The 24187-nt window shown below is 39.6% G+C and overlaps 1 protein-coding gene across 5 annotated transcripts in view; it reads left to right on the top strand.

Annotated features, from left to right (window-relative positions):
- The window catches only part of CHEK2 (checkpoint kinase 2), a 44511-nt gene extending 21689 nt beyond the window's left edge, over positions 1 to 22822 (top strand). For 4 of the 5 annotated variants that reach the window (XM_074206226.1, XM_074206228.1, XM_074206227.1 and 1 more), the window contains 8 exons: positions 2641 to 2702; positions 3725 to 3824; positions 5427 to 5513; positions 6098 to 6261; positions 6497 to 6612; positions 8489 to 8574; positions 21529 to 21609; positions 22684 to 22822. In XM_074206226.1, coding sequence (XP_074062327.1) covers positions 2641 to 2702; positions 3725 to 3824; positions 5427 to 5513; positions 6098 to 6261; positions 6497 to 6612; positions 8489 to 8574; positions 21529 to 21609; positions 22684 to 22809 — 822 coding nt within the window. In that variant the 3' untranslated portion in view covers positions 22810 to 22822. Of the gene's footprint in view, positions 1 to 2640; positions 2703 to 3724; positions 3825 to 5426; positions 5514 to 6097; positions 6262 to 6496; positions 6613 to 8488; positions 8575 to 14633; positions 14837 to 21528; positions 21610 to 22683 lie in introns of those variants that run through there. The other variant, XR_012472320.1, reaches the window with a different exon arrangement.
- Positions 22823 to 24187: the final 1365 nt, after the last annotated feature.

Here is a 24187-nt window from a genome sequence, read left to right as displayed (position 1 = left end):
TAAAAGCTTTAGAAAAGCCAGAGTCCTTCCCTCCTCTCTCTCTCCCCATACACATACACACACACACACACACGTGTGTGTGTGTGTGTGTATCATGATGCTTCAGAAAGGAATTTTAGAAGATTTTAATTGAACAAATGTGGCAAAATTTTCCTATGGTATTAGGTGAACAGTTAGCATCTTTATGCTCTATTCCCTAAAGGTAGTTCACATTTTTATATGTTGTGGCTACTAGAGTGTTTTGTTCGCTGAAAAATAACTCCCTGTAGGTCTACTGAGAGAGATTTGACTGGGACCTGGTACCATTCTCCACTGGAGTAATCCTTTTAATGACCAGTTCCCTTTCCCCTTCCCCTTCCTTCCTCCCTCTCTCCATTTACTCTGATATAAGCATAACCTAGCTATTTGTACTTAACCCTGGTACAAAACTTTCTAGTCTATGTATCCTAAAGCTAATAAGATCTCCACACTGTTAGAGACCCTTCTTTCTCTCCTGGACTCAGAACTTATAAGGAAATAAATCTCTGGTTATTCCTAGAGTCTTGTTCCCTTGTACCCATCTGGACAAGAGTTTCCTTGTGCCTTTCTCCATTCTCCTAGATTCTTTGGTTTTTGGTTTTTTCCCCAAATAACATAGATGCTCTCTTTAAGTAGTTAAATTCCTTCATTTGTTGGGATGGGGTTGTATAACTTGCCTGTAGAACATCCAGTAAAATCTGGAGAAAATTAACTTTCCTCTCAGGTTCCTCTGACACTTTATTTGCATAGGCTTCTATCAAGGTCAGTAGAATTTGTGGAGAGGATTGGAGGAAACCCCTTTGTTTTGTATCTAACAAGGATGACCTTTGGGGATTTTAACCCGGGGAAAAAAGTAAGTCTGGATTAAATTTGTTTTGAAACTTGGTAAAATCAGTATAGAGGCAGTGAGGTGGCACCAGATTTGGAGTCAGGAAGAGTCATCTTCATGAGTTCTAATCCAGCCACAGACACTTCCTAGCTGAGTGATCCTGGGCAAGTCATTACATCCGATTGACTTTAGTTTTCTCATCTATAAAATGGGTGGGAGAAAAAAAATGGCACAGAATCTCTGCCAAGAAACCCCAAATTTGGCTTACTCTCTGTGTTGACCTCATTTGTGTTTTTCTGTTGTTTCTACTGTTGTGTTTGCCTTGCATTCTTTTTTTTTTTTTTTTGCAAGGCAATGGGGTTAATGTCTTGCCCAAGGCCAAACAGCTAAGTAATTATTAAGTATCTGAGGCTGGATTTGAACTCCAGGGTCAGTACTCTATCCACTGCGCCACCTACCCACCACCTTTGCAGTGTAATAGTTTTCCATTTCGTCTGCATGTGCCGTTCATTCTCTGAATCACTGGGTGTGGGGTGCTTTTTGTCTTAAAACTGTCAGGGGCAGCTAGGTTGTACAGTGGATAGAGCACCGGCCCTGGAGTCAGGAGGACCTGAGTTCAGACACTGAATAATTACCTAGCTGTGTGACCTTGGATAAGTCACTCAAACACAATGCCTTAAATTAAAAAAACAAACTACTGTCAGCATTTATATATTGGTAAACTACTGGAGATGTAGCCCCAGGAATCTGGGGTCATCGTGACAACTTGCATTGTTCTGTACGAAATATAGAATGTTGGAGCTGGAAAGGATCTTGAGCAACAGCTAGCTTTCAAGTTCAGTGCTTAGGCTAGCAAACATTTCCCCCTTGATCCTCACAACAACCTGGGGAGGTTGGCACTGTTGTTCTCCCCATTGTAGAGATGTAGAGAAAACTGAGACAACCAGAGTTGAAATGACTTGCCACAGCTATCCAGCACTGAAGCTGAATTTGAACTCAGTGCTGCCTGCCCCCAGGCTCACTCTAACCAAGGTATCCTCTAGTTGTTGGTTGCACTGGTTCCCTTAAGCCACAGACTTCTACATTTTTGTTTGGATCCTGTTCTTTCCCAGTCTTGTTTAGACCTGGAATGTGCTTCCTCCTCATTTGGACTTATTGGAATCCCTGGTTCTGTATGTACCCATATTTACATGTTGTCTCCTCTGATAGAACACAGTATTTCTGAGGGCACCTAAGTTGGTGCTTAATAAATATTTGTTGATTGATCCTCCTGGTCCCAGAATTCCCTCCACAACTTGCTAGGTTCCTGGCCAGCCCTCTTTAGCACACTAAATTACCTTGCTTGAATGTCTTACTACTGATCCATGACCAAGTGACTTCTGATTGGAGTACCTTATTTTTGTTTTTTGGTGATTTTCTCTTTTCCTTCAGTATTTTGTTTCAGGGTGTGTGGAAATGCTGCCTCTTAGCTCTGTCCCTTAGATGCTGGGGCTTGATGCCCCTGCCTTGTAGATCAGGGCATGCTGACCACACGGTGTGCCCAGCAAATTGTCTCTGGTGGAATTCTGCCATTGCAGTAGTTTGTCTTTGGTTTTGATGTCCAGAGTCCTGTGTGAGGCCTCTTCATGGTGTGGGGGTGGCCGTTTTCACTACACCCAAAGGGCTCAGAGCATGGGTTCAGGAACAAACTAGTGCCTAACGGCACCATCAGTACCTGGCAAATGGTTGCATCTTACTAAATGCTTGTGGATTAAGTGATTCTTATGGTTGTCTTCTTTTCTTCTTTTTTTAAGCCTTGTATCATCAAGATTAAAAATTTTTTTGATGCCGAAGATTACTTTATTGTTTTAGAACTGTGAGTAAATCTTTTTTCCCTCCATTTCTCTTCAAGTATAATCTTAGACTCAGCAGCAGCTTGCAAGGCTCACAGGAGGGCCCTTGGGGTGGGTTTGTACTTTCTATAAGATGTTCTTATCTACATTACATGCTCATTTCAGTCAACTTCCAGTATTTAGGGCCTTGCTTCTAGAGATTTGGGGGTTCTTGTAGCGGTTGGAACAAAGTATTCCAGGTCCTGGGGGGCGAGCAACTTTTGCTATTAATAGAGAATATGGTTCTCCTTGAGAACAAGTATGGTTAACATCAGTGACTGAGAACAGATCGGCAACTTCTGCAGAGCCAACATCTTTCAGAAAGGCAGCATGGCTTAGAGAATTTGCGGGGGGGCTAGAGGAAAGGGACAAATGGTTGCACAGTTCGGAATTCATTACTTCCTCCCCCCCAAACTTCTCCCAAATACCTTGTAGTTTCCCACCTAGTCCCCTTTCCTATTTTTCCATGTCTTAAAATATTTATGGGGACGGCTTGGTGGCACAGTGTATAGAGTGCCAGCCCTGGAGTCAGGAGTACTTGAGTTCAAATCCGGCCTCAGACACTTAATAATGACCTAGCAGTGTGGCCTTGGGCAAGTCACTTTAACCCCATTTGCCTTGCAAAAAGCCTAAAAAAAAAAATTTAAAAAAAAATTTATGAATGTTGATGTTTGTTGAAATCACAATTTTTAAAAAAAGGCTTTGAATCATAACCTGGAAGATGTGGGTTCTATTGGCATTGGCTTACTCGTGTCCTTTTTTGGGTTTCTGTTTTGTCATTTGGAAAATGAGATTAGACTAGCTCTAATATTCCATGTTCTTATCTAAAGTGTTAAGAAATTTTGAATAAGAACGTCTAAAAATGCTGTGGCTTTCGATTTAATTTTAATATTTGGTGTGATATTTGGTTCTTCTCAGGACTCATTATTGAGGGAATTTTTGCGTCAGGATTGGGAGGGAACGAGGTCCTTTCCAACTATGAGATCCTATAATTCTCTTTTTTCAGGATGGAAGGAGGAGAGTTGTTTGAGCGAGTTGTAGCGAATAAAAGACTGAATGAAGCTACCTGCAAGCTATATTTTTATCAGATGCTCCTTGCTGTGAAGGTAGATGAGTACTCAGTTCTGAAAAAAAAAATTCACTCTTCTGTTTCGCTGTTGTGTTTTCATGAGATGAAAACAGGGCCCTTGAGAGATGCTTGTTTCTCCCAGAGAGGGAGAAATCCAAGAGATGCTTAGAACCAAAAAGAGGCAGTTCTGAATATTTCTTGTTTTGTATTTAGTAAAACCATATCTCTATTATAGCTTTCCTTAGCTAACTAGCTGATTATTACATCATTTTATAAACTAGGTGGTCACATTTCAGTTTTTGTTCTACTTGGGTCATCCATTATACATAAATGAGTGCGCACGCGCACACACACACACACACACACACACACCCCATATATCTGGCGTGATAAGAGTGAGGGTTTAGGGGGGAAAACCATCATTTCAACCCGGGGCTGAACTGAGTGATTTCTAAAGATCCTTCTAACTCTGGCTCCTATAGCCTAGAGAAATTCAGATGAGAATCTTCCCAATTGTGGTTTTATCTTTAATAACATTATATTAAAAGAATCAGCCAATGAAGTGTGATGTTTTCTCTTTGAAATGAGTAAAAGAATTTTATGAAAACAATTTGTCTTGTTTCTGTTCTCAGAAATCTTTTTTGTATCTAGTCCTTGTTTTCTTCACTTTAATCCTTTCTACACTTAAAAAATATCAGACCTTTATAACATCTCTTATATTTGGGACTCAGTTAGGTTGTTTGTTAATTTATTAATTTATTGACAGCATACTGGGAACTACTTATTAGTAAAAGAAACCTTTTTACTTTTGAAGTGGGCTCAGTAAAGAAGTAAGCCTTCCCTCATCTTGTTTTTTTTTTTCCCCTTTTAAACATTTTGTCCCAGTATTCCAAAGTCTTTTGGGAGCAGCCAAATACCTCCCCAAATTTGGAGACTGGCTTAAAAAGTACCTTTACTCCCCTTTTCCTGGAATTGATCCATGTGAGTCCCAACAGGGACAATCTGCCCTGAGTGGGAGTTTTGGGTAAGGGATCTGGGTTTCCTGGGAGATGAGTGACTTGTAGAATCATCAAAAAGCAAAAAAACCTCCAAAAAACCCAACAACTGATTTTTGTCTCAAAACAAAAATATAAGGACGGTATCCTTTTTTAGAGCTAGGTCTAGCTTTTAACTAGGACAAAGGGATTATCACATTTATTATGAATTGTCTTAAACCTGGATTGTGGGAATTAAGCAGTTGAGATTTTTGCTTTCTCTTAAAAGAAGTTTTAGGACTTTGTGAAACTTGGCATCTTATTTTCTCCTTATTTAGGAAGGGAAACTTATTTTTTTTAATAGGAAACTGGTCATTCTCTTTTAGGAAGTTGAACTTGCTTGGGGAAAAACTGGATAATGATAAATTAGCATGAGGTTATTTTAGTGTTCTGCTTTTTGAAGCAATCTATAAATAGAATTTTACTAGAAATAGTCTTACAAAAAGAAATTTAAAAGTAAAATCATCTCTGGCAAACTTGTATGTTTTTAGAATTTGGTTCTGAACAACATACCTTGAAATTATATAAAGTTGTTTTGAAAGATTAATGGTTTTTGAAATTGAGTTGGTTGCACAGTTGATCTCCGTTCGTTTCTATCTCTGTAGTATCTTCATGAAAATGGTATAATACATAGGGACTTAAAGCCTGAGAATGTGCTTCTGTCTTCTCAGAAGGAGGACTGCCTTATAAAGGTAAGGAATCTTTTCTTCTGGGCTTCACTGCATAGAAGAGAGCTTTTTGGCAACCTTCTTTAAATTGGTATTTATCAGAATTGAAATGTACAGTCACCTTGAACTAGGAACCATATCCTTGGAAGTCCTTTATGTATTTAGAAGGACATTCTTCTCAAGTCCTTTATTTGTTTTCCCCATAATTTTCTCTAGCCAAGAGCTTACAGAACCTGGTCAGATAAAGAGCAGGCCTCGGAGACAGGAAGCTTTTGGTTCCTGTCTGGTGGCCTGGCTCATCCTGACTAGTGAGCCTGGTCAAGACCTCTAGCCTCTGATTGTCCTCAGAGGTGAGTCCTGGAGGCTACACGGTTGTGGTTTGCCTTAGTCAGGAGATTCCTCCCACAGATGATCATATCTGCTTGATAAAAGTAAAGGTCAAATACTAATTTTTCATAGTATTAAATAAGCAACTGAAATTATAAAAATCTTGGATTTAGGGCAATTGGTTTAAGTGAAACTTCAAACCATGTAAATTGAACACTCGTGTTTCTGGCAGATTTAGGATTACATCCTATAAAATGTATCCTTCTTGCCCTTAATTCTAGATCACTGATTTTGGACAATCAAAGATTCTTGGGGAAACCTCTCTTATGAGGACCTTATGTGGCACACCCACTTACTTGGCTCCAGAGGTTGTGATTTCCATGGGATCTGCTGGCTATACTCGGGCTATAGACTGCTGGAGTCTGGGCGTCATCCTCTTTGTTTGGTAAGATGATCTTCTGGGCCTTAGAATTTGGATGGAGCTAGTTAGATGTGGATAGATTTGTTTTAATTCATATTCCATTATTTAACACTATTGAAATAGTGTTTTAGTAGTGTTTTAAGTACAAAATTTGACCTTATGTCAAATAGCATTTTGACTTTTAATTGAGAAAGTGCAGGCTATTTATTGTCTGATTCTGAAAACATGACGGTTCCTTTTCCTTTCCATGCCCACTAAGCCTTAGTGGATATCCACCTTTCTCGGAGCAAAAGACTCAAGTCCCTTTGAAGGACCAGATCGTCAGTGGGAAGTACATACTCATCCCAGAAGTCTGGAATCATGTCTCAGAAAATGGTATGGATGGGCCTACTGAAAGGGTCAAAGACCAGAAGAGACTGAGGCTACTGTCTCTTTGCTTTGAACCTTTTAGTTCCACATGGCATTAGCTGCTGGGTTAATGAAACAGTTCATGTTTTGGGTTGTTTTGCAGATTTTTCTTTGATTAAGCAGACTACAATTGTAACAAGGAGGATAAGAAGGGGAAGGGACCAGTTAGGTGGCACAGTGGATTGAGCACCAGCCCTGGAGTCAGGAGGATATGAGTTCAAATTCTGTCTCAGACATTTAATAATTACCTAGCTGTGTGACTTTGGACAAGTCCCATTGCCTTAAATAATTTTTTTTTAAAAAGAAGGGTAGGGGCAGCTAGGTGGCGCAGTGGATAAAGCAAAAACCTTAAAAAAAAGGGTAAGGAATAACTTGACTTCGTATCATTTAAAAAATGCAACTTTTGTAATTCAGCATAAAAAGCAGAAGCAAAAATTAGGAAGCTAAAACTTTTATAGCTAAAGGATATAACATGATTATCAACATTGGAAATGTATGGGACATTATTAAAATATGTTTGAGCCATCCCTAGATCAGTTTGCTTCCATTCTATATTAAGCCTGTTTAAAACCCTACATATTTATTTATTTGTTTGTTTGTTTTTAGGTTTTTGCAAGGCAAATGGGGTTAGGTGGCTTGCCCAAGGCCACACAGCTAGGTAATTAGTAAGTGTCTGACGCCGGATTTGAACCCAGGTACTCCTGACTCCAGGGCCAGTGCTTTATCCACTACGCCACCTAGCCACTCCTTAAAACCCTATTCTAATGATCTTACAGGATAAGAGAAAGATTCTTTACCTAAGTCTTAGTGTATGTGATAACTGAATCATCTGTGCCATAAGAGGTGGAAATGTTTTTAGTACAGTCTAGAAAAGTTAGGATTTAATTATGACAAAAAGGGAAGCAAGAAAGGAGAAGAGAGTTTGAAAAGGCAGCCCCTTAAGAATCTTCAGTCTGTTTTGAAGAATGTGGTAAGAGAAGATGAATGGGAAAGTTGAATTGATTGTAAGGGAGGAAGTCATGAGTTTAAACTACATTTAAAAAGCAAAATGGTAAAAAATGAAGATACAATTTTCCCCCATGGAAAGATTTCAAAGGACCCATGAACTTAGAGGGTAAAAAAGTGTATCTTCGGGGGCAGCTAGGTGGCACAATGGATAGAGCACCGGCCTTGGAGTCAGGCAGGAGTACCTGAGTTCAAATCCGGCCTCAGACACTTACTAATTACCTAGCTGTGTGGCCTTGGGCAAGCCGCTTAACCCCATTGCCTTGGAAAAAAAAATCTAAAAACAAAGTATATCTTCCTTTTTACCAATATCAGTCTAAAATTTAACATTTCCTTCAATTATACATTTAAAAAACAAGCAAAAAACTTCTCCATGATTCTGAGAAGGAATCCACAGACTTTTCCAGGCTGCCAGAAGGGTCCCAGGCTTCAAAAAAGGTTAGGACCCCCTGAACAAGATGGTCTGTAAGGTCCTTTTCCTATAGTGATTCTGCAGTGAGAATGTTATCATGAAGAGACCTAGTGGGAACCCAGGGCATGTGGCCTTGTTTTGAGGCCAGAACCAGGTATAGTGGATGGAAGATGCAAAGAGGGAGATGTATGTGTGTTTCCAAAAATGGGATGGGCTTCAGTCTTTCTGGAATTATTTAGACTAAGGGCTTCAGGACCTCTCTGAACTGGGGACTTGGTTCTAAATGAGACTCCTTTTAAGGTAGAGATTCGGCCAAGTGGATTCTGTTGTCACCTATCACTGTAATAATGCCTGGACCTTTTAATAGTCTACTTAATGGGTAAGTTGATTGATGTTTGGGTAACCTGCCATATCATTTGGTTTTAGCTTTAGATCTTGTTAAGAAGTTGCTGGTAGTGGATCCAGAGAAACGATATACAACAGAAGAAGCCTTGGCACACCCATGGCTCCAGGTAGGTACTGGGGTGACGAGAAAATGCCCATCAGAATTTCTGTGCTGATTTGATAATCATTAACATATCAGAACTCTTAAGTTTGTGACCCCAGTTGTGTTCAGATGAAACCATCAGTTGACAGCCGTGTTATTCAGCATGGTAAGAAGGGCATTCTGTCACATTAGGGGACAACTGAGAACATCCAAAAATATTTTTTTACTGATAATATAAGCCCTGCTCCCTAGATTTTCAGAATGAATTAACCTTCCTTTTCTAAAACTGTGTTAACTATACTGTTGAGATTCTAAGTTGACTATATAGGCTGCATCTTCATTCTCCTGGTGGACCCTAGTATTTGACCACCCTAATCCTTAGCAGGGCTGACCTAGAATGTGTTGAATGGGGCCTTATGGTTTACTGTGGGATTGGGAGAGCTTGAACCACCTCTTCAAGAGAGCACAGTTGTAGACTCAAAGCTGTTTAATAGCATTAGGAACATTGATAAATAGATACAAGGGGGTACTAAATTTAAATGAGAACATTATGAGAGTGAACTGAAAAGGGACCTGCACAGCTGAAGAGAAGAGACATGAGGCAATAGCAGTAGGATATGAGGTGATGAGGGCCTGTCCCAGGGTGGTATCAGGGTCAAAAGAGAGAAAGGGAGCGTTCACTTATCTGGGGGCATTACTAGTGCCAGAACTTGACCACTGATTGAACATGGGAGGGAGAAAAGACTCAAGGCTGACATCCAGAGAACCAAGCAGTTGTCTTCTTTAGTCAAGTAAAGGCATAACATTACCTGGAGGGTAATCAGACCCCTGCTTTAGAAGTAATTGGCCTAATTTCACATCAGCTTGTAATTTATTGATCACATCTTTTCAGAGAACAGATTTAGATAGAAGGGAAGGAGATAGGTCCCAGGCTTTGGGAAACCTAGTTGTGTTGAAGAACTGCCCTTTTGACAATTTTGTTTACTTTCCCCGGTCCTGAAAACTTTTTTAGTTTACAAATAATGGCTTCTGGTGTTGCTTTGGCAACAGTATCATTCTTCTCCCCACCTCCCCTCCCTACTCCCCAGTACAAACTCTTGCCAAGTTATGTTGCTTTGGAACATGAGGGCTCTGGAAATAAGTGAGTTGGAAACAGAAAGGGGCCTTTGTCACGAGGGATTCCAATCTATGTTCTAATAGGGGAAAATTGTATTGGGGCAGGATTCCTCTCTCTATGAGTTAGTAGTTTGGGTCATGACTAGGAGTATGGATATGAACAATATTTTAAATGTAGTACAGTGTTGTACTTGTAATATTTATCTGGAGGAAAGCTATTATAAATAAATAAGGAAATTATTGGCTATTGCAGGCATCTGAATTTTTGTTACTGTAGGTATTACTTGCTGTAGTTCACTGCCCTTTTGTAATTCAGATGTTCTTAATGAAACTGAAAATATAACCAGTCTGTAACTGGCTGAAAATATAATCAACCTGTAGCTCCTCTGGTGACTAGTCTCCTAAAGTATCTTAAGGTAGATGTTCAGAAACACCATCTGATCCAGTGTGGAATTAGATGTTGGGGGTTCCACGACACAAATAAAATGGTCCCCACCTTCTTTACTGTTTTCATAGAGATTGCATTCTTATGGGAGGAAAAATGATCTACTCATTGGCAAATTTGTAGAAAGTAATTTGAAGTAGTACCAGAGGAATGGGGCTAGGGGGTATAAAGTGAGGAGAAGCCTCTTCTGCAAGGGAGGTAGCATTACAGTATTCTTGGAAGGAAGTTAGACTTTCTCAGAGAAAGTAGAGAGGTGAGAAGGCATTTGTAGAGGTCTGGAAACTTTGACAGGAGTGATAACTGATCAGTTATCACTGTCAAGATACATTGGAGCCAGCTTAGAGTGTGTATTTTATCCTAGGCCATTCTGGAGAGTATTTGAGCTTTTGGAGCTAAGAAGTCATGTGATCAGACCCCTGCTTTAGAATGTTAATTTGGCAACTGTGTGAAGAATGGGTTGGAGAAGAGGCTGGAGTCAGAGAGATCATTAGGAAACTTTAATAGTCCAAGTGAGAGAGAGGAAAGGGGAACCTGAATCTGGGTGGTGGAGAGAAGGGGGAAAATGTGAGTTATGTTGTAGAGATAAAGTCAGTCAGATTCATAAACTGATTAGATATGGGAGGTAAAAGACAGGGAAGGCACAAGAAGGACTGAAAGGATGGTGATACTAGTAATAGAAATTGGTTTGGTTGGTTCTTGTTCTTCCTTATTAAAGAGGAGCAAAACATTAATATTTTTTAAAAATTAATATTTTTAAATAATTTAAAAAATTAATATTTTAAAGATAAGTTACAGTGTTTCTGACGGTGTCTGATCAGAACAATATGATCAGAATGCTCTACCACAGGTCAAGCACAAATAATCCATGTGAACACCTGGAGTGGATCCTCTAAACTTACATATCTCACATTTCCTTTGAGTTACTTCCATTCTGCCCTTCTCGTAGAGCCCAGTCCCCTCACTGATGACGTCATGCCATGCTGGGCATTCTGGTGCCAGTGTCTTCCATGCTGTACATTCAATTCCAAAATTCCCAAGAGATCTTGAGAATATCCTTGAATCACTTTCTCTGACCCTCCACACCTGTGCGAGCTCTCCATAAGCTAGTCTATTTGGCATTCTAACAACACAGTCAGTCCATAGTAGTTATGTTCTCTGTAGTAATGTTTGATTACTTGGCAGTTTATCTCTAGAAAGGACCTCAGTGTCTGGTATCTTCTCCTGCCAGGTGATCTTCAGAATCTTCCCACAACAATTTAAATGGTAGTGATTCAGCTCCTGGCATGGCACTGGTAGACTTTCCAGGTTTCACAGTCATACAGCAATGAGATCAGCACAATGGCTCTGTAGAACTTCAGTTTTGGTGGTCAGTCTAATACCTCTTCTCTCGCTCACTTTCTTTTGGAGTCTCCCAAATACTGAGCTAGCTCTGGCAATGTGACTGTCAACCTCATTGTCAACGTGAACCTCCCTGGAAAGGACACTGCCAAGGAAGTGAACTTGTCCACAGTACTCAGAACGTCTCCATTTGCTTCCATTGATGGCTTCATATATGGATGGTGTGGTGCTGGCCGATGGAGCACCTGGGCTTTCTTGGTGTAAATTGTTAGATCAAAGTGAATTGATCAGTCAGAGAGAATCTATCCATACTTTGATGCATTTAAGCTTCAGAGGCTGCATTGAGTGCACAATCATTTGCTCCAACACTCCCTGCATTTTGGTCTTGACTTGTAACCTTTTGATAGTTGACCTTGATGCTGTGTTCATCCTAAATGAAGGTGATTGATAATATGGCTGAAAACATCAAGCTAAAAAGCCTGGGAGCAAGGATGCAGCCTTATTCACACCATTGGTGACTGGAAATCTCAAGCACATCATCCACTGTCCAGAACCTGGGCAAGCATGCCATCATGAGACTGATGTACAATACTGATGAACTTCTCTGGGCAACTAAATTCTGACATAATTTCCCATAAACCTTCATGACTGACAGTGTTAAAGATCTGGGTCAGATCTTCAGATGTTGTATACAGGTGTCTCTTCTGCTTCTGGCATTTCTCCTGGAGTTGTCAGGCAGCAAACACCATATTGACTGTTCCTCAACCCTTTCTGAGGGGCCATACTGGCTCTCAGAAAGGTGACCATCTTCCAGGTGAGGGATCAGCCTATTGAGGGACTCTGGCAAGAATCTTACCAGCAGGGGCAGCTAGGTGGCACAGTGGATAGAACACCCGCCCTGGAGTCAAGAGGACCTGAGTTCAAATTCGACCTCAGACACTTAATATAATAATTACCCAGCTGTGTGACCTTGGACAAGTCACTTAACCTTACCTTGCCAAAGAAAAAAAGAATCTTACCAGCAATGACTAAGAGCAATACCCCTGTGATTTTCAGAAGACGATCTATTCCCTTTACCTTTATAGAGATGGACCATGGAGGCATCATCCTTGAGCTCCTGTGGGAAAAATTTCAGTCAGCTTTTAGATGAGCAGTGAGTTAAATTGTAATGGCTTCTACACAGTGTTCTGTTAAGAAGACTGAAAGTGTTCAACCTCTCTCTAGGATCACTAATCAATGTGACTCCATCAGGCCTGAATAGTTGAGATACAGCAAAGGTCTTTGGCCCATAAATAGCCTTTGAGCATCACTCTAAGCTTTACTTGTACTTTACTTTTTTTTGCGAGGCAAATGGGGTTAAGTGGCTTGCCCAAGGCCACACAGCTAGGTCATTATTAAGTGTCTGAGACCGGATTTGAACCCAGTTACTCATGACTCCAGGGGCCAGTGCTTTATTCACTGTGCCACCTAGCCGCCCCAGTACTTTACTTTTGATGGAATTAAATGCTGCCTTCTTAGAAGTGAATGAATTTCTTGTTTCTCATTCAGAAGATTCTGTATTTCTCCAATTTTTCTTTTTCTTTTTCTTTTTTTTGCAAGGTAATGGGGTTAAGTGACTTGCCTAAAGAAACACTGCTAAGTAAGTGTTAAGTGTCTGAGACCAGATTTGAACTCATGAACTCCTGACTCCGAGCTTGAGGCCGGTGCTCTATCCATTGTGCCACATAGATGCCCTTCTGCATCATTTTCATGAGACCACAGTCTTGATGTTTGTGAGTGTTCTGACCCAGATGAGCAAATATACATCAGGTCTCTGAAAACTGCCCACTCCTTTTCTGCACCACTGTTGTTAACCTTGTGTTGGCTCAGTTTTCTCTCCAAGTTAGCAACAAACTGTTCCCTCTCAGAGAGATATTCTAATCCCTTGACATTAATTCTTCTAGTATTCATTTTGCTTTGGGGCCGCTGCTTCAGTTAAATGTGAATATTTAGTTTGGAGAGGCTGAATCTGTGATCAGTCTAATGCTCTTCACCACACGTTGCCTTTGTCACTCTCACATCCTGTCTGTCTCCTCCTTAGAGTCACATAGCCTATTGCATGACAGTATTTACTGCCAGAGTGCATCCAAGAAGTTTTATTGTGTTTAGGTAAATGGAAGACAGTGTTTGTGATGAGAAGGTCCTTAGAGGTCCAAATCTTCAGTAGTAGATGACCATTGCTACTGCTATTCCCACTCCATTCCTCCTAAGGACTCCCTGCTATGTTTGGTAGTCTTAGCCTACTTTAACCTTAAAGTCATGCAGAATTATAAGTTTGTCCTCTTTTGGTCTCCAGAATTTCATAAAAATTAGGAATAAGAAAATAATTAAGGAGGGGGTCTTGGGGAAAGATAAAGAGCTTTGATTTAGACATGGGATCATGGACTTAAGAGTTGAAAAAAGCCTCAGAGACTGTTTAATTCAACTCCCCTTTTTTTTCAGATGAAGAAACTGAGGCCCAAGGAAAGTTGTGACTGTTGAGTATGAGATACCTGTAGTATTTCTCTTTGGAGATGTCTAATAGGTAGTTGGTGATCCAGAACTGGAGTTCTAAAGAGACAGGAGTTGAATGTATAGATCTGGGAGTCATCTTCAATAAGATGATAAACTCCTCTGAGCTAAAAAGGTGACCAAGAGACTATAGAGAGCACAGAGGCCCCACTGGTATGGGTCATGATGTGGTTGATGATTCAGCAAAGGAGACTAAGAAGAAGCTGTCAGACAAGGAGAACCAAGAGAGCAGGAACACAAAGACCTAGAGAGGGTGTTTAAGAAGACCAGAGGAGGTGGAAGGATTATTTCAGCCTTGAGGAGAATATTGGGCATTTGGAACCCTAATAGCATATAAGCAGAAAGGAAGACAGCAGAGCTTTCCCCATAATTCCTCCACACACCAGGTCTCAGAAATCGGAGAAAGAAAATAACACTGTCTTTTTTTCCAGCCCAAGTCAGCATAGAGAGACAGAGTTTTGAAGATGCTGGGGATGTGAGTCTAGGCAGGATATGTTGTACAGGGTATTCTGGCCTAGAGACTGAAAAAGGACTGAGGATGTGTCGGGGCTAGAAGAGTCCTGAGACCCACAAGGAAGAGCCTCAACTTGGGCAGGGTGTAGGAACAGGTGTTGACTTTGTCACTCATTACCTAGTTCTAGGTCAGAGATCTGGCAGACCTGAGGAGTGGACCTGATCTTCAGAATAATTTCCAGGGTGAATGACTAGACCTAGACTGTGTACTGAACAAGCCGCCAGTTCAGAAGCAAGCAGCATCTATGTGGGGCAGAGCCCAGGAGCAGAACTTCATCTTAATTCAGCTTTCAGCACAGTCAGAAGCCTGCAGCACAATATCCAGGTGAGGAATCCCAAACCAAGGTGGAAGGCTGCACTTCTGTCTCTCTAAAGGAGCTTCCCAGCTGACTGATAGTGACTGAGTCCAACAGGAATCTACTGAAGCTCTGGGGTGAGCCCACAGGTCTGCTGCTCAGGCCCAAACCCAGATCAGTAACTTGTAGGCCTTAGACTAGGGGAGAGCCATAAGACTTTGCCCTGTATCACACCACTTTGGGAACACTGAAATCTTGTAGGTCTCCAAACTCCAATGTAGTTGACACCCTGGAATAACACATCATCATTACCTCAAGAATGTAGCAGAACTCAAGAAGACACAAGTAGACAGTCCCTCCAGAAATGTATAGAACCTGATCTTAAAATAAAATCCCAGTCAGGAAGCAGTCCAAAGTGTGAGCAAACAAGAAAAGAATACACACACACACACACACACCCTGCCCCAATAAAGAGCCAGTATGGTGAAAGGGATGCTGGGGATGCATGCATAGAAGAAAAGAATGATTCCAAAATATCTACAAAGCCTCCAAACAGAACACAACTCGGACACAAATGTGACTAGCATTCCTAAAAGAAATAGTTAAGGGAGGGGGGAAAGGTAGAAGAAGTTTTATAAATAAAATGGAAGGATCTGATGAAAAAATTGGAAAAGAGAAAGAATATGGACAAAAGAATTGGAAAGAGACTTAACAACTTGGCACAAGAAATATAGAACTATATGCAAAGTAACAAACTGACTGAAAATTCGATTGGATGGAATAGAAACCAATGCTTCATGGGTAAATATGAAGTATTAAAGTCAAATTAGTAAAAAAAAAAAATGAAGCCAATAAAAAGGCATCTCATAGTAAAACAACTGATCTGGAGAACAGATTGTGGAGAGATAATTTAAGATTCACTGCTGAAGGCACCTAGGTGGTGCAGTGGATTGAGCACTGGCCCTGGAGTCAGGAGGACCTGAGTTCAAATTTGACCACAGACAATAATTGCTGAGCTGTGTGACCTTGGGCAAGAAAAATTTTAAAAAATCACTGGACTACCTGAAAGCCATGACAAAAACAAACACAGACATCATATTACAAGAAATCATAAAACTGCCTGATTTTTATAGAACTAAATGGCAAAGTAAGAATAAAATCCTATGGTAACAACTGAACTAAAAAAATGAAAACTCCCAGAAACATGATAGCTAAAATCCAAATTTTCCAAGTCAAAGCTAAGACACTACAAGTAGCCAAAAAGAAAGAATTCAAGTTTTGAGGGATCACAGTCTGGATCATACATGATTTAGCAGCCACCACTTGTCAGGAATGGAGAGTTTGGAATATGATATTCTAAAGGGCAAAGGATATGGACTTATAGCTTACAAGAATCACCTACTAAGCAAAACTGGGCATAATCCTACTGATGAAACATTCCTGTTGAGAAGACCAGAGTTGCATAGAAATTTTGAAATGTCAACATAAGAGTCAAGGGAAATATAAAAAAGCAAATGTGAGTAATCATAAGCAATAAAATGAGGATAAACCCTATCATGAGGGGTCGGGGGGGGGAATCTAATAAGACAAAGGGTTTGAGAATAATTTTGTTATGTTTTGATGATCTTAAAGTAGAAATTGAATGGAAAGGAAGAGAAGATATACTAGGGTAGGGAAAATAATTTAGGGATAAAAATAGAAGGATCTGCAGAGGAAAAAAGAGGACAAGTAGGTACAATTTGAACTCACCCTTATCTGAATTGTTCAAGGAGGAAAGAAAACACATATACATACACATACACAGACACACATGAGAAGGGAGGGAGTATAATAAAAGGAAGGATAGGGAAAGGGAGGAATTAATACTAAGGAATTAAGAAATAAATTTGATTTAAAATTTTAAAAAATCAATATGAAGAAGCAAACTTAACTCTAAAAGGTGGATGTGTGGGGCAGAGGGGAGTTGTGGCTTAAAAGAAAAGAAAGGCCTTAGCAAAGCCTAAATCTGGATGAAGGAAAGAAAATGGGAAGGGGAGCCAAAGCACTGGAACTGAGCATACTCTACCTACTTTACTACTCTTCTGTATAAAGAGGCAGGAAACAAAAGCCACTGATGCTGAAGAAGCTAAAGTTGATCAGTTTTATGAATATCTACAACATCTAAGAAATAACACCAGAAAAAGTTATTACAGTCATCATATGGGATTGGAATGCTAAAGTAAGAAATTAAAAAATAAGTGAAGTAACAACCAAGTTTACTTTGGAATACAAAATGCAGCAGGGCAGAGACTGAATTTTGTCCCAATAATTCACTGGTCATCGCAACCACTTTTCTGTTTTATTTTTTTTTTTAGGTTTTTGCAAGGCAATGGGGTTAAGTGACTTGCCCAAGGCCACACAGCTAGGTAATTATTAAGTGTCTGAGGCCACATTTGAACTCAGGTGCTCCTGACTCCAGGGCCGGTGCTCTATCCACTGCACCACCCAGCCGCACCACAACCACTTTTCTTTAACAACCCAAAAGACAGCTCTACTTATGGATATCACAAGATGATCAATATGGAGCAACTGATTGGTTTGAGATTGGGAAAAGAATATGACAAAACTATATTGTCACCTTATTTATTTGCTTTTTTATGCTGAGTGCATTATATGATGTGCCAGATTGGACAAATTAAAAACTAGAGTGAAAGTGGCAGAGAGGAATAGCAACAATCTCCGATAGGAAGATGATACCACACAGATGGCAGAAAGTGAAGAAGAATTAAGAAGCCTCTTGAGTATAAAAAGGGAGAGTATAAAAGTTGTCTTGAAGCTTAACATCAAAAAAATTAAGATCATGGCAGACTAGTAAATAGAAGAAATGAAAGTAATTATTCTTGGACTCAATGATCACTGCAGTCGATAACTGGCCGTGAAATTAAGACTCTTTTGAAAGGAAAGCTATGGAAAATCAAAAGCAAAGATATCGCTTACTCTGCTAAAGGAAGGTATGTAAGGGAACAGGCAGATTTTTGTTGATTGGAAAAACAAAATTTAGGGGGCAAAAAAGGGCTATTTGGGTAATGGGATAGAGGGAAGGATAGGACTTTTCCCTTATCAGAGAGGGCCTGTTAGAAAAAAGCTAATGTAACTTTGAATGAATTCAGTTAGCATTGTGTTTGTATAACCTTCCCTTGCACTGATTAGCAGCCTTGAGCAAGGAAAGATGGAAGATAGTGGGAGTAAAACCCCAAAGGTGGGGTTTTATGTTAAACATTTATTCCCTACTATGTCCCAGGTATTGTGCTCCCTAGGAGAGATGAGGCCTCATGAGCAATAAAAAGAAAGCACATTACGGTCAGAGAAATTTTGAGGCTTGGATCATGGAGGTGGAATAATTGTGAGTGATTTCAAGATCAAAGGTTTGGCCACTTTGATGTGTGACTGAGATAGAGTGAAGGAGTTAATGTTTGAAGGACTATCAATGTGTATGTTGGAATAGAGACCCCCCCAGTAGAAGGGCAGGATTTGGAGAGGAAGATTGTGGGTCGGTTAATAAAATCCTTGCAGGATTGTAGATGATTTTCTTGTTGATATGGATATGGTGATATTTCTAAATAAATGAAAAAAGAAAATTTGCTGAAATGGCAATAAGGAGAGGAAAGATAACAGAAAACTAAGTGTTGTTTTACAGAGTTGAAAATGCAAAATGCTCTTAATAGGCTAGATCTAATGCAATGATATATGAGAGATAAACTCAGTTACACTCAGGTGTTCAAGAAAATCAACTTCATAATTTGTCTATATAAGATCTGATGGTTTTGGAATGTGAACTTATTCTGGGTCAGCCATGTGACACAGCAGCCAAAAACAGCTAATGTAATTTGGAACTGCATTAGGATAGAAGACATTTGAGAAATCAGTAGTTGATCAATAATGCCTTTGTACACTGGTTACACCACATTTGGAATATTATGTTCAGATCTAAGTACCATGTTGCAGTAAGGTTCCAGCTAGAGAGTATATAGACCTCTATGGTGAACAGCTTTGTTATATGAGATTATTTGAAAGAACTGAGTATGTTTAGTCTGAAAAAGATAAAAGACTGACTTGGTAAAATGGGGTGGGAAGAGACAGAGCATATAATAACTGTTTAAATATTTACAAGGTTGTCACATGAGAGACTTCTTTTTATTTGGCCCCAAGGACCAGAATCAAGACCAATGGGGGGAGATTGTAAGGTGACAAGTTTAGGTTCTATGTCAGAAAAATCCTTGCTACCCATTGGAGCTGTCTGAAGGGAATAATGTTCTTGGAGAGTTAGTGGGGTTTTCTTCCTTAGAGGCAAGCAAAGGCTAGATGGCCGAGTTGTAGTGGGATAACATTTCAGATGGAACTCAATCCGATACCTGCTAAGGACCCGCCTACCTCTGCCATTCTTTGATCATTGTAAATGGTGTAAGAAGAATCTGGAAGAAAGGGAGTGTTTTCAGTAAATACTTACTGAAGAATGTTTTACATGGGCCAGGCCCTATATTGGAAAATAGATGAGAGACAGATTTACCGATTCAAGAATTTGGCATATTCAAATAATTAGGTGGAACTATTCTGCTGTTTATTGACTTAGAGGCTGTAGCTTGAGGATGAAGATGATTCTAGGAGAAATTTGTAGAATACAGTGCAAGGGATAATTATCTAAGACCTTTTCATTTTTTCCTCTTCACTGGTTACACCATCTCCAGATCTGTCTACTTAATATATTCTCAGTATTATTGATAGCACCAGGATGTGGGAAGAAAGAACTGGAATTGAAATCAGATGACATTTCTGCCATTGAGCAGATGTAAGTTTTTGGTTTCGGGAAGTTGGAAATAACTAGTCTAAGGACTAGTTTTGGATTTTCTAATTTCGTATCTCCTATTAATATGAGTAAATTGAGAATTGTCTGTATTTTAACTAGCTGTATCAGAAATTATTTGGGAATGATTGTACCTGGCATAAGGAATAGGGATCAGACCTATGCCTTCATTGGTAGAGAGAAATCCTTGGTGCAGAAAAATCCCTCTTCCAGTGCAAGTTGGCATCTTCTCCACTGGTACAGTCTTAAAATTACTTAGAGTACCATGAGATAACATAAACTCATGTAGGGTTGCCCAACCAGTATGGGTCAGAAGGATGCTTATGCTGCCATGCTGAATATGAAGGAATAAATACAAAAAGAAATCTGTTAGTTGTCTCATCTTCAGTGTTCATGTTAGACATGAAGAATTCCTTTATCATAAAACTGCTAAAACCCTAGAGTGGAAGGTTGCTTACTGTCTCTATTTTGGAGGATTTTGTGAAAGGAATAAAGTCCTCCATCCTAGATAAAGGTGAAAGAATTGATTTTTCTCATTTTCATCTGATCTTCCCAGCACTGTTATTAAAATAGGTGATTGAGGCATTTCTTAACCATTAACTATGTGCCAAGCATGCTCCTCAATGTCGGGGATACAAATCAAGATGTCAGACAATTCCTGCCTTTGAGGAACGTACATTCTAGACAGTTCCTGGAAGACTGCAATTGCAAGTCCTACAGAAAGGGTCCATGGAGGGGGCAGCAGATGATGATGTCTCTTTAATATCATTTCACTGGTAAAATCATAAATCAGTTCCTCTTGTTGAAGTATTTAACTGTTCAGAGACTTTGGGGGCAAGACCTTTCTGTCCTGGATCTTCAGAGCAAGTCTAGCCTGCATCTTCCCAGGGTAGATTTCCTAGGTTGATGGCTGTGGGCATTGAACTGAAGCTTGGTATTCCCAAGGCTTTTGCCTTCAGGGTCCTGGCTTGTCTCTATTAGATTCAACGGAAGATGGTGGTCACAAGGGTGGTGGGGGTTTGAGCTACCTCCTGACTTTCCCTGAGCTTGGCTGTCCTGCCTGCTTTGTGGCTGGCAGTTGCTTGGCCTCTGGTGGGATTGACCCCTTCTCCATGGGAACTACTTCCCCAGATCATGGCTGTGAAGACAGTACTGGTGGGAATACAACTAGTCTGGAAGATGCTGCCTCTCCCAAGATTCTTCCTGTTGATGGCAGTTGTCAACAGTTGTTCCTCGTGATGGTAGGCTAGCTCCTCCTCTAGAATAATTTCTTCCCTCAGTGACAGCTGTAGGGTTTGGGCTGGAAGCAGGTCTGATGGGTTGGGGTTATCGCCATTCCTAAGGTTCATGGGCTCATAGTACTAGGTGTGGGAGATGTAGGAGACTGTAAAAGATGAATGCAGTTGAAAATCTCATGATGCTAGATTGTGAGTTTAGAAAATTTGTTTTAAAGGATGACATGTTTAACCAACCTCTATTGGAGCAGTCCCTAGTAGCCTAGCAGCAGTTCTCTAAAATGTTATATTGGGATTATTAACCCTAGAAATACTAAGAGCCAGTAGCCTGCCAGCTCTTGGTGTTCTGGGTTAAGGAATATTCTTGAATCTCCAGACATTTTCTGTCATAGCAAAATCTTCTGTAGTGGCTACAACTGATTACAACTGATCTGACTACAACTGGCTACAACCAGTTATGTGTAGAGTCCTCTTGGCTTAGTTAGGAATAAGCTTCAGGAAGGATTTTGATGTTATAAGAAACCTGTCTCCTTTTTCTCTATGTTTTAAAGCACAGTATTATGGAGTTGGTTTCTTTTAGGTTTCTATTCTTCATGTGGAGGTATAAATTTATTTTTTGTTTTGTTTTTGTTTTTAAATGCTGTAGGATGAAGAGATGAAAAGCAAATTCCACGCTCTACTTATGGAGGAAACTAAGTCACTGAATCTACCTTTGGACCCAGCCCAGGTATGCTATTTTATTAAAGAAATAACTGAGTTTGGGGCAGCTGGGTAGCACAGTAGATAGAGCACCAGCCCTGGATTCAGGAGGACCTGAGTTCAAATCCAGCCTCAGGCACTTAATATTTACCTAGCTGTGTGGCCTTGGGCAAGTCACTTAACCCCATTTGTCCTGCCCAAAAAAACAACAAAAAAGAAATAACTTGAGTTTGAGGAGTTAGTAGTATATTAAAGAGCATAAAATATTTACACAATTGCTCATTTAGTGGTTTAAAGATCATTTTTTGAAATCAACATGAAGAGAACTTTTGTTTTCAAGATAAGACATTGTAATTCTTTCTAAACTTTAAAATTGGCATCCCACCAATTTATAATCATCATCATCAGCTATGTGGAAAGTCCTGCACCTAGATTGAGGGAAAATTCAGAGAAAACAAAGATGACTCCTTGAACTCAAAGGGTCTAGAATCTATTTTGTCTGTAACATGCTTTATAGTTCCCAGTTCATTGTCAACACTTTTTAAGAATGACTGACATCTTTCTCTGCCAGGGAGGAGGTTCTTGGCCCCCAAAGAGGATCACACAGTCCATATTAGATAACCAGGTCAGCCCTTAGATGATATTCTATCTGTAAAGGAAGAGGGAAGGCCTCTAGGGCCTTTGACATCTGAGTCCTGTTATTTTACAGAAGAGAAAAGGGTTCATCTCCCATGTTTTACAGAGGAGAGAACTGAGGACTAGAAATATGAACTGACTTGTCCAGTCACACAGATGGTAATTGTTAGAGGTGAGATTTGAACTCTGTCTTCTGATCCCAGAAACTGTGTCTTTCCCATTATATCAGGGTTGCAAAGTATTTTTGTGTTCATCAGATATTTTAAGATAAACTTTTTATTTTATTCTTTTTTGGCAAGGCAATGGGGTTAAGTAACTTGCCCAAGGCCACACAGCTAGGTTATTATTAAGTGTCTGAGGCTGTATTTGAACTCAGGTATTCCTGACTCCAGGGCCAGTGCTCTGTCCACTGTGCCACCTAGCCGCCCCAAGATAAACTTTTTAGCTAAAGATTTTTTTTTTTCAGCTTTCCACAAGTAGAAAACGTCCTCATGAAGGGGAAGAAGACGATGAAGCTAGCTCATCAAAACACTGCCTAGCCTCTCCCTCCCTACAGACAACACTATTAAAAGAAAAAAGGGAAATAAAGTGACTTTTATAACTTGCCTTTGATAGTCATTTTGGAATAATTTTCTATTTTTTATAAAGTGATTTTTTTTAAGAAAATGGAAAAATTGTTAACATAATCACTAATGTACAATAAAATTAATATAATCATGTCTTTGTATTTGTATGATAAAATATAATATTAGATATCAATTATACTTCTTCTTTAGGTTTTTGCAAGGCAATGGGGTTAAGTGGCTTTCCCAAGGCCACATAGCTAGGTAATTATTAAGTGTCTGAGGCCGGATTTGAACTCAGGTACTCTTGATTCCAGGGCCAGTGCTCTATCCACTGTGCCACCTAGCCACCCCTTCAATTATACTTCTAAACCTTAGATGCCCTCTAGACCAATCTCCTCATTTTGAAGGTGTATATAGAAATCTTTAGAAGTAGGGGTGGTAAGGGCACTGACTGGCTAGGGAATCAGAGGGTCTGGGTCAAAATCCTATGTCTCCTTCCTGTGTCCCTTGGCACAGTTTCTTTAGCCTCAGTTTCCTTCTCTGTAAAAACAGGGATTGGCCTTGGTGGCATCTGAGATCCCCTCTGGCTCTAGAACCACCTTTGCTCCCAACTGTCTTGATATAAATAATAGCTTTCTGTTAGAAAAGTTAACATAAAAATACTTCATAGGAAATAAAATGCCTTGTACCTATTGTCATTGAATTTCCCAACAGCCTGTAGGGGTAAGTATTCCAAGAGTTATTCCTATTTGATAGAAGATAAGAAAACTTGTCGGATACCACCAAAGTAGTTAGAAATTTTATATCTCTAAATGTTTGCATCAATAAAATAGAGATAGAGATCAATGAATTGAGTGCAAATAAAAAAGCTGCTAGACAAAGGACAAATTAAAAATCCCCAATTAAATACCAATCTAGAAATTCTGGAAAATTAAAGGAAAGATTAAATAGAAAACTACTGAACTAATAAAGTTGAGTTGACTTTATGAAAAAAACTAAAAAAAATAAACCTTTAGGAAATTTGATTTAAAAAAGAAAACCAAATTGCCAATATAAAAAATGGAAAAGGTAAATTAATCACCAACAAGGAGAAAATTAAAGTAATAATTTAGAGCTATTTTGCCCAACTGTATGCCATTAAAATTTGACAATCTAAGTGAAATGGATGAATATTTACAAAAAAAATAAATTGCCCAGATTAAAGGAAGAGGAATAAATCAAAAATGAACTCCCTAAGGAAAAAATCTCGAGGGCCAGGTGGATTCACAAGTGAATTTTACCAAACCTAGGAACAATTAGTTCCAATTCTGTAATAAACTTTGAAAAAAAATAGGTGAAGATAGAGTTCTGCCAAATTCCTTCTATGACATCAATCTGGTGCTGATATCTAAACCAGGAAGAGTT

Source organism: Macrotis lagotis, chromosome X (assembly GCF_037893015.1).
Source record: "Macrotis lagotis isolate mMagLag1 chromosome X, bilby.v1.9.chrom.fasta, whole genome shotgun sequence".
Taxonomy (NCBI): Eukaryota; Metazoa; Chordata; class Mammalia; order Peramelemorphia; family Peramelidae; genus Macrotis; species Macrotis lagotis.
Note: the sequence above shows the minus strand (reverse complement) of the source record. Positions and strands in the feature narration are given on the sequence as shown.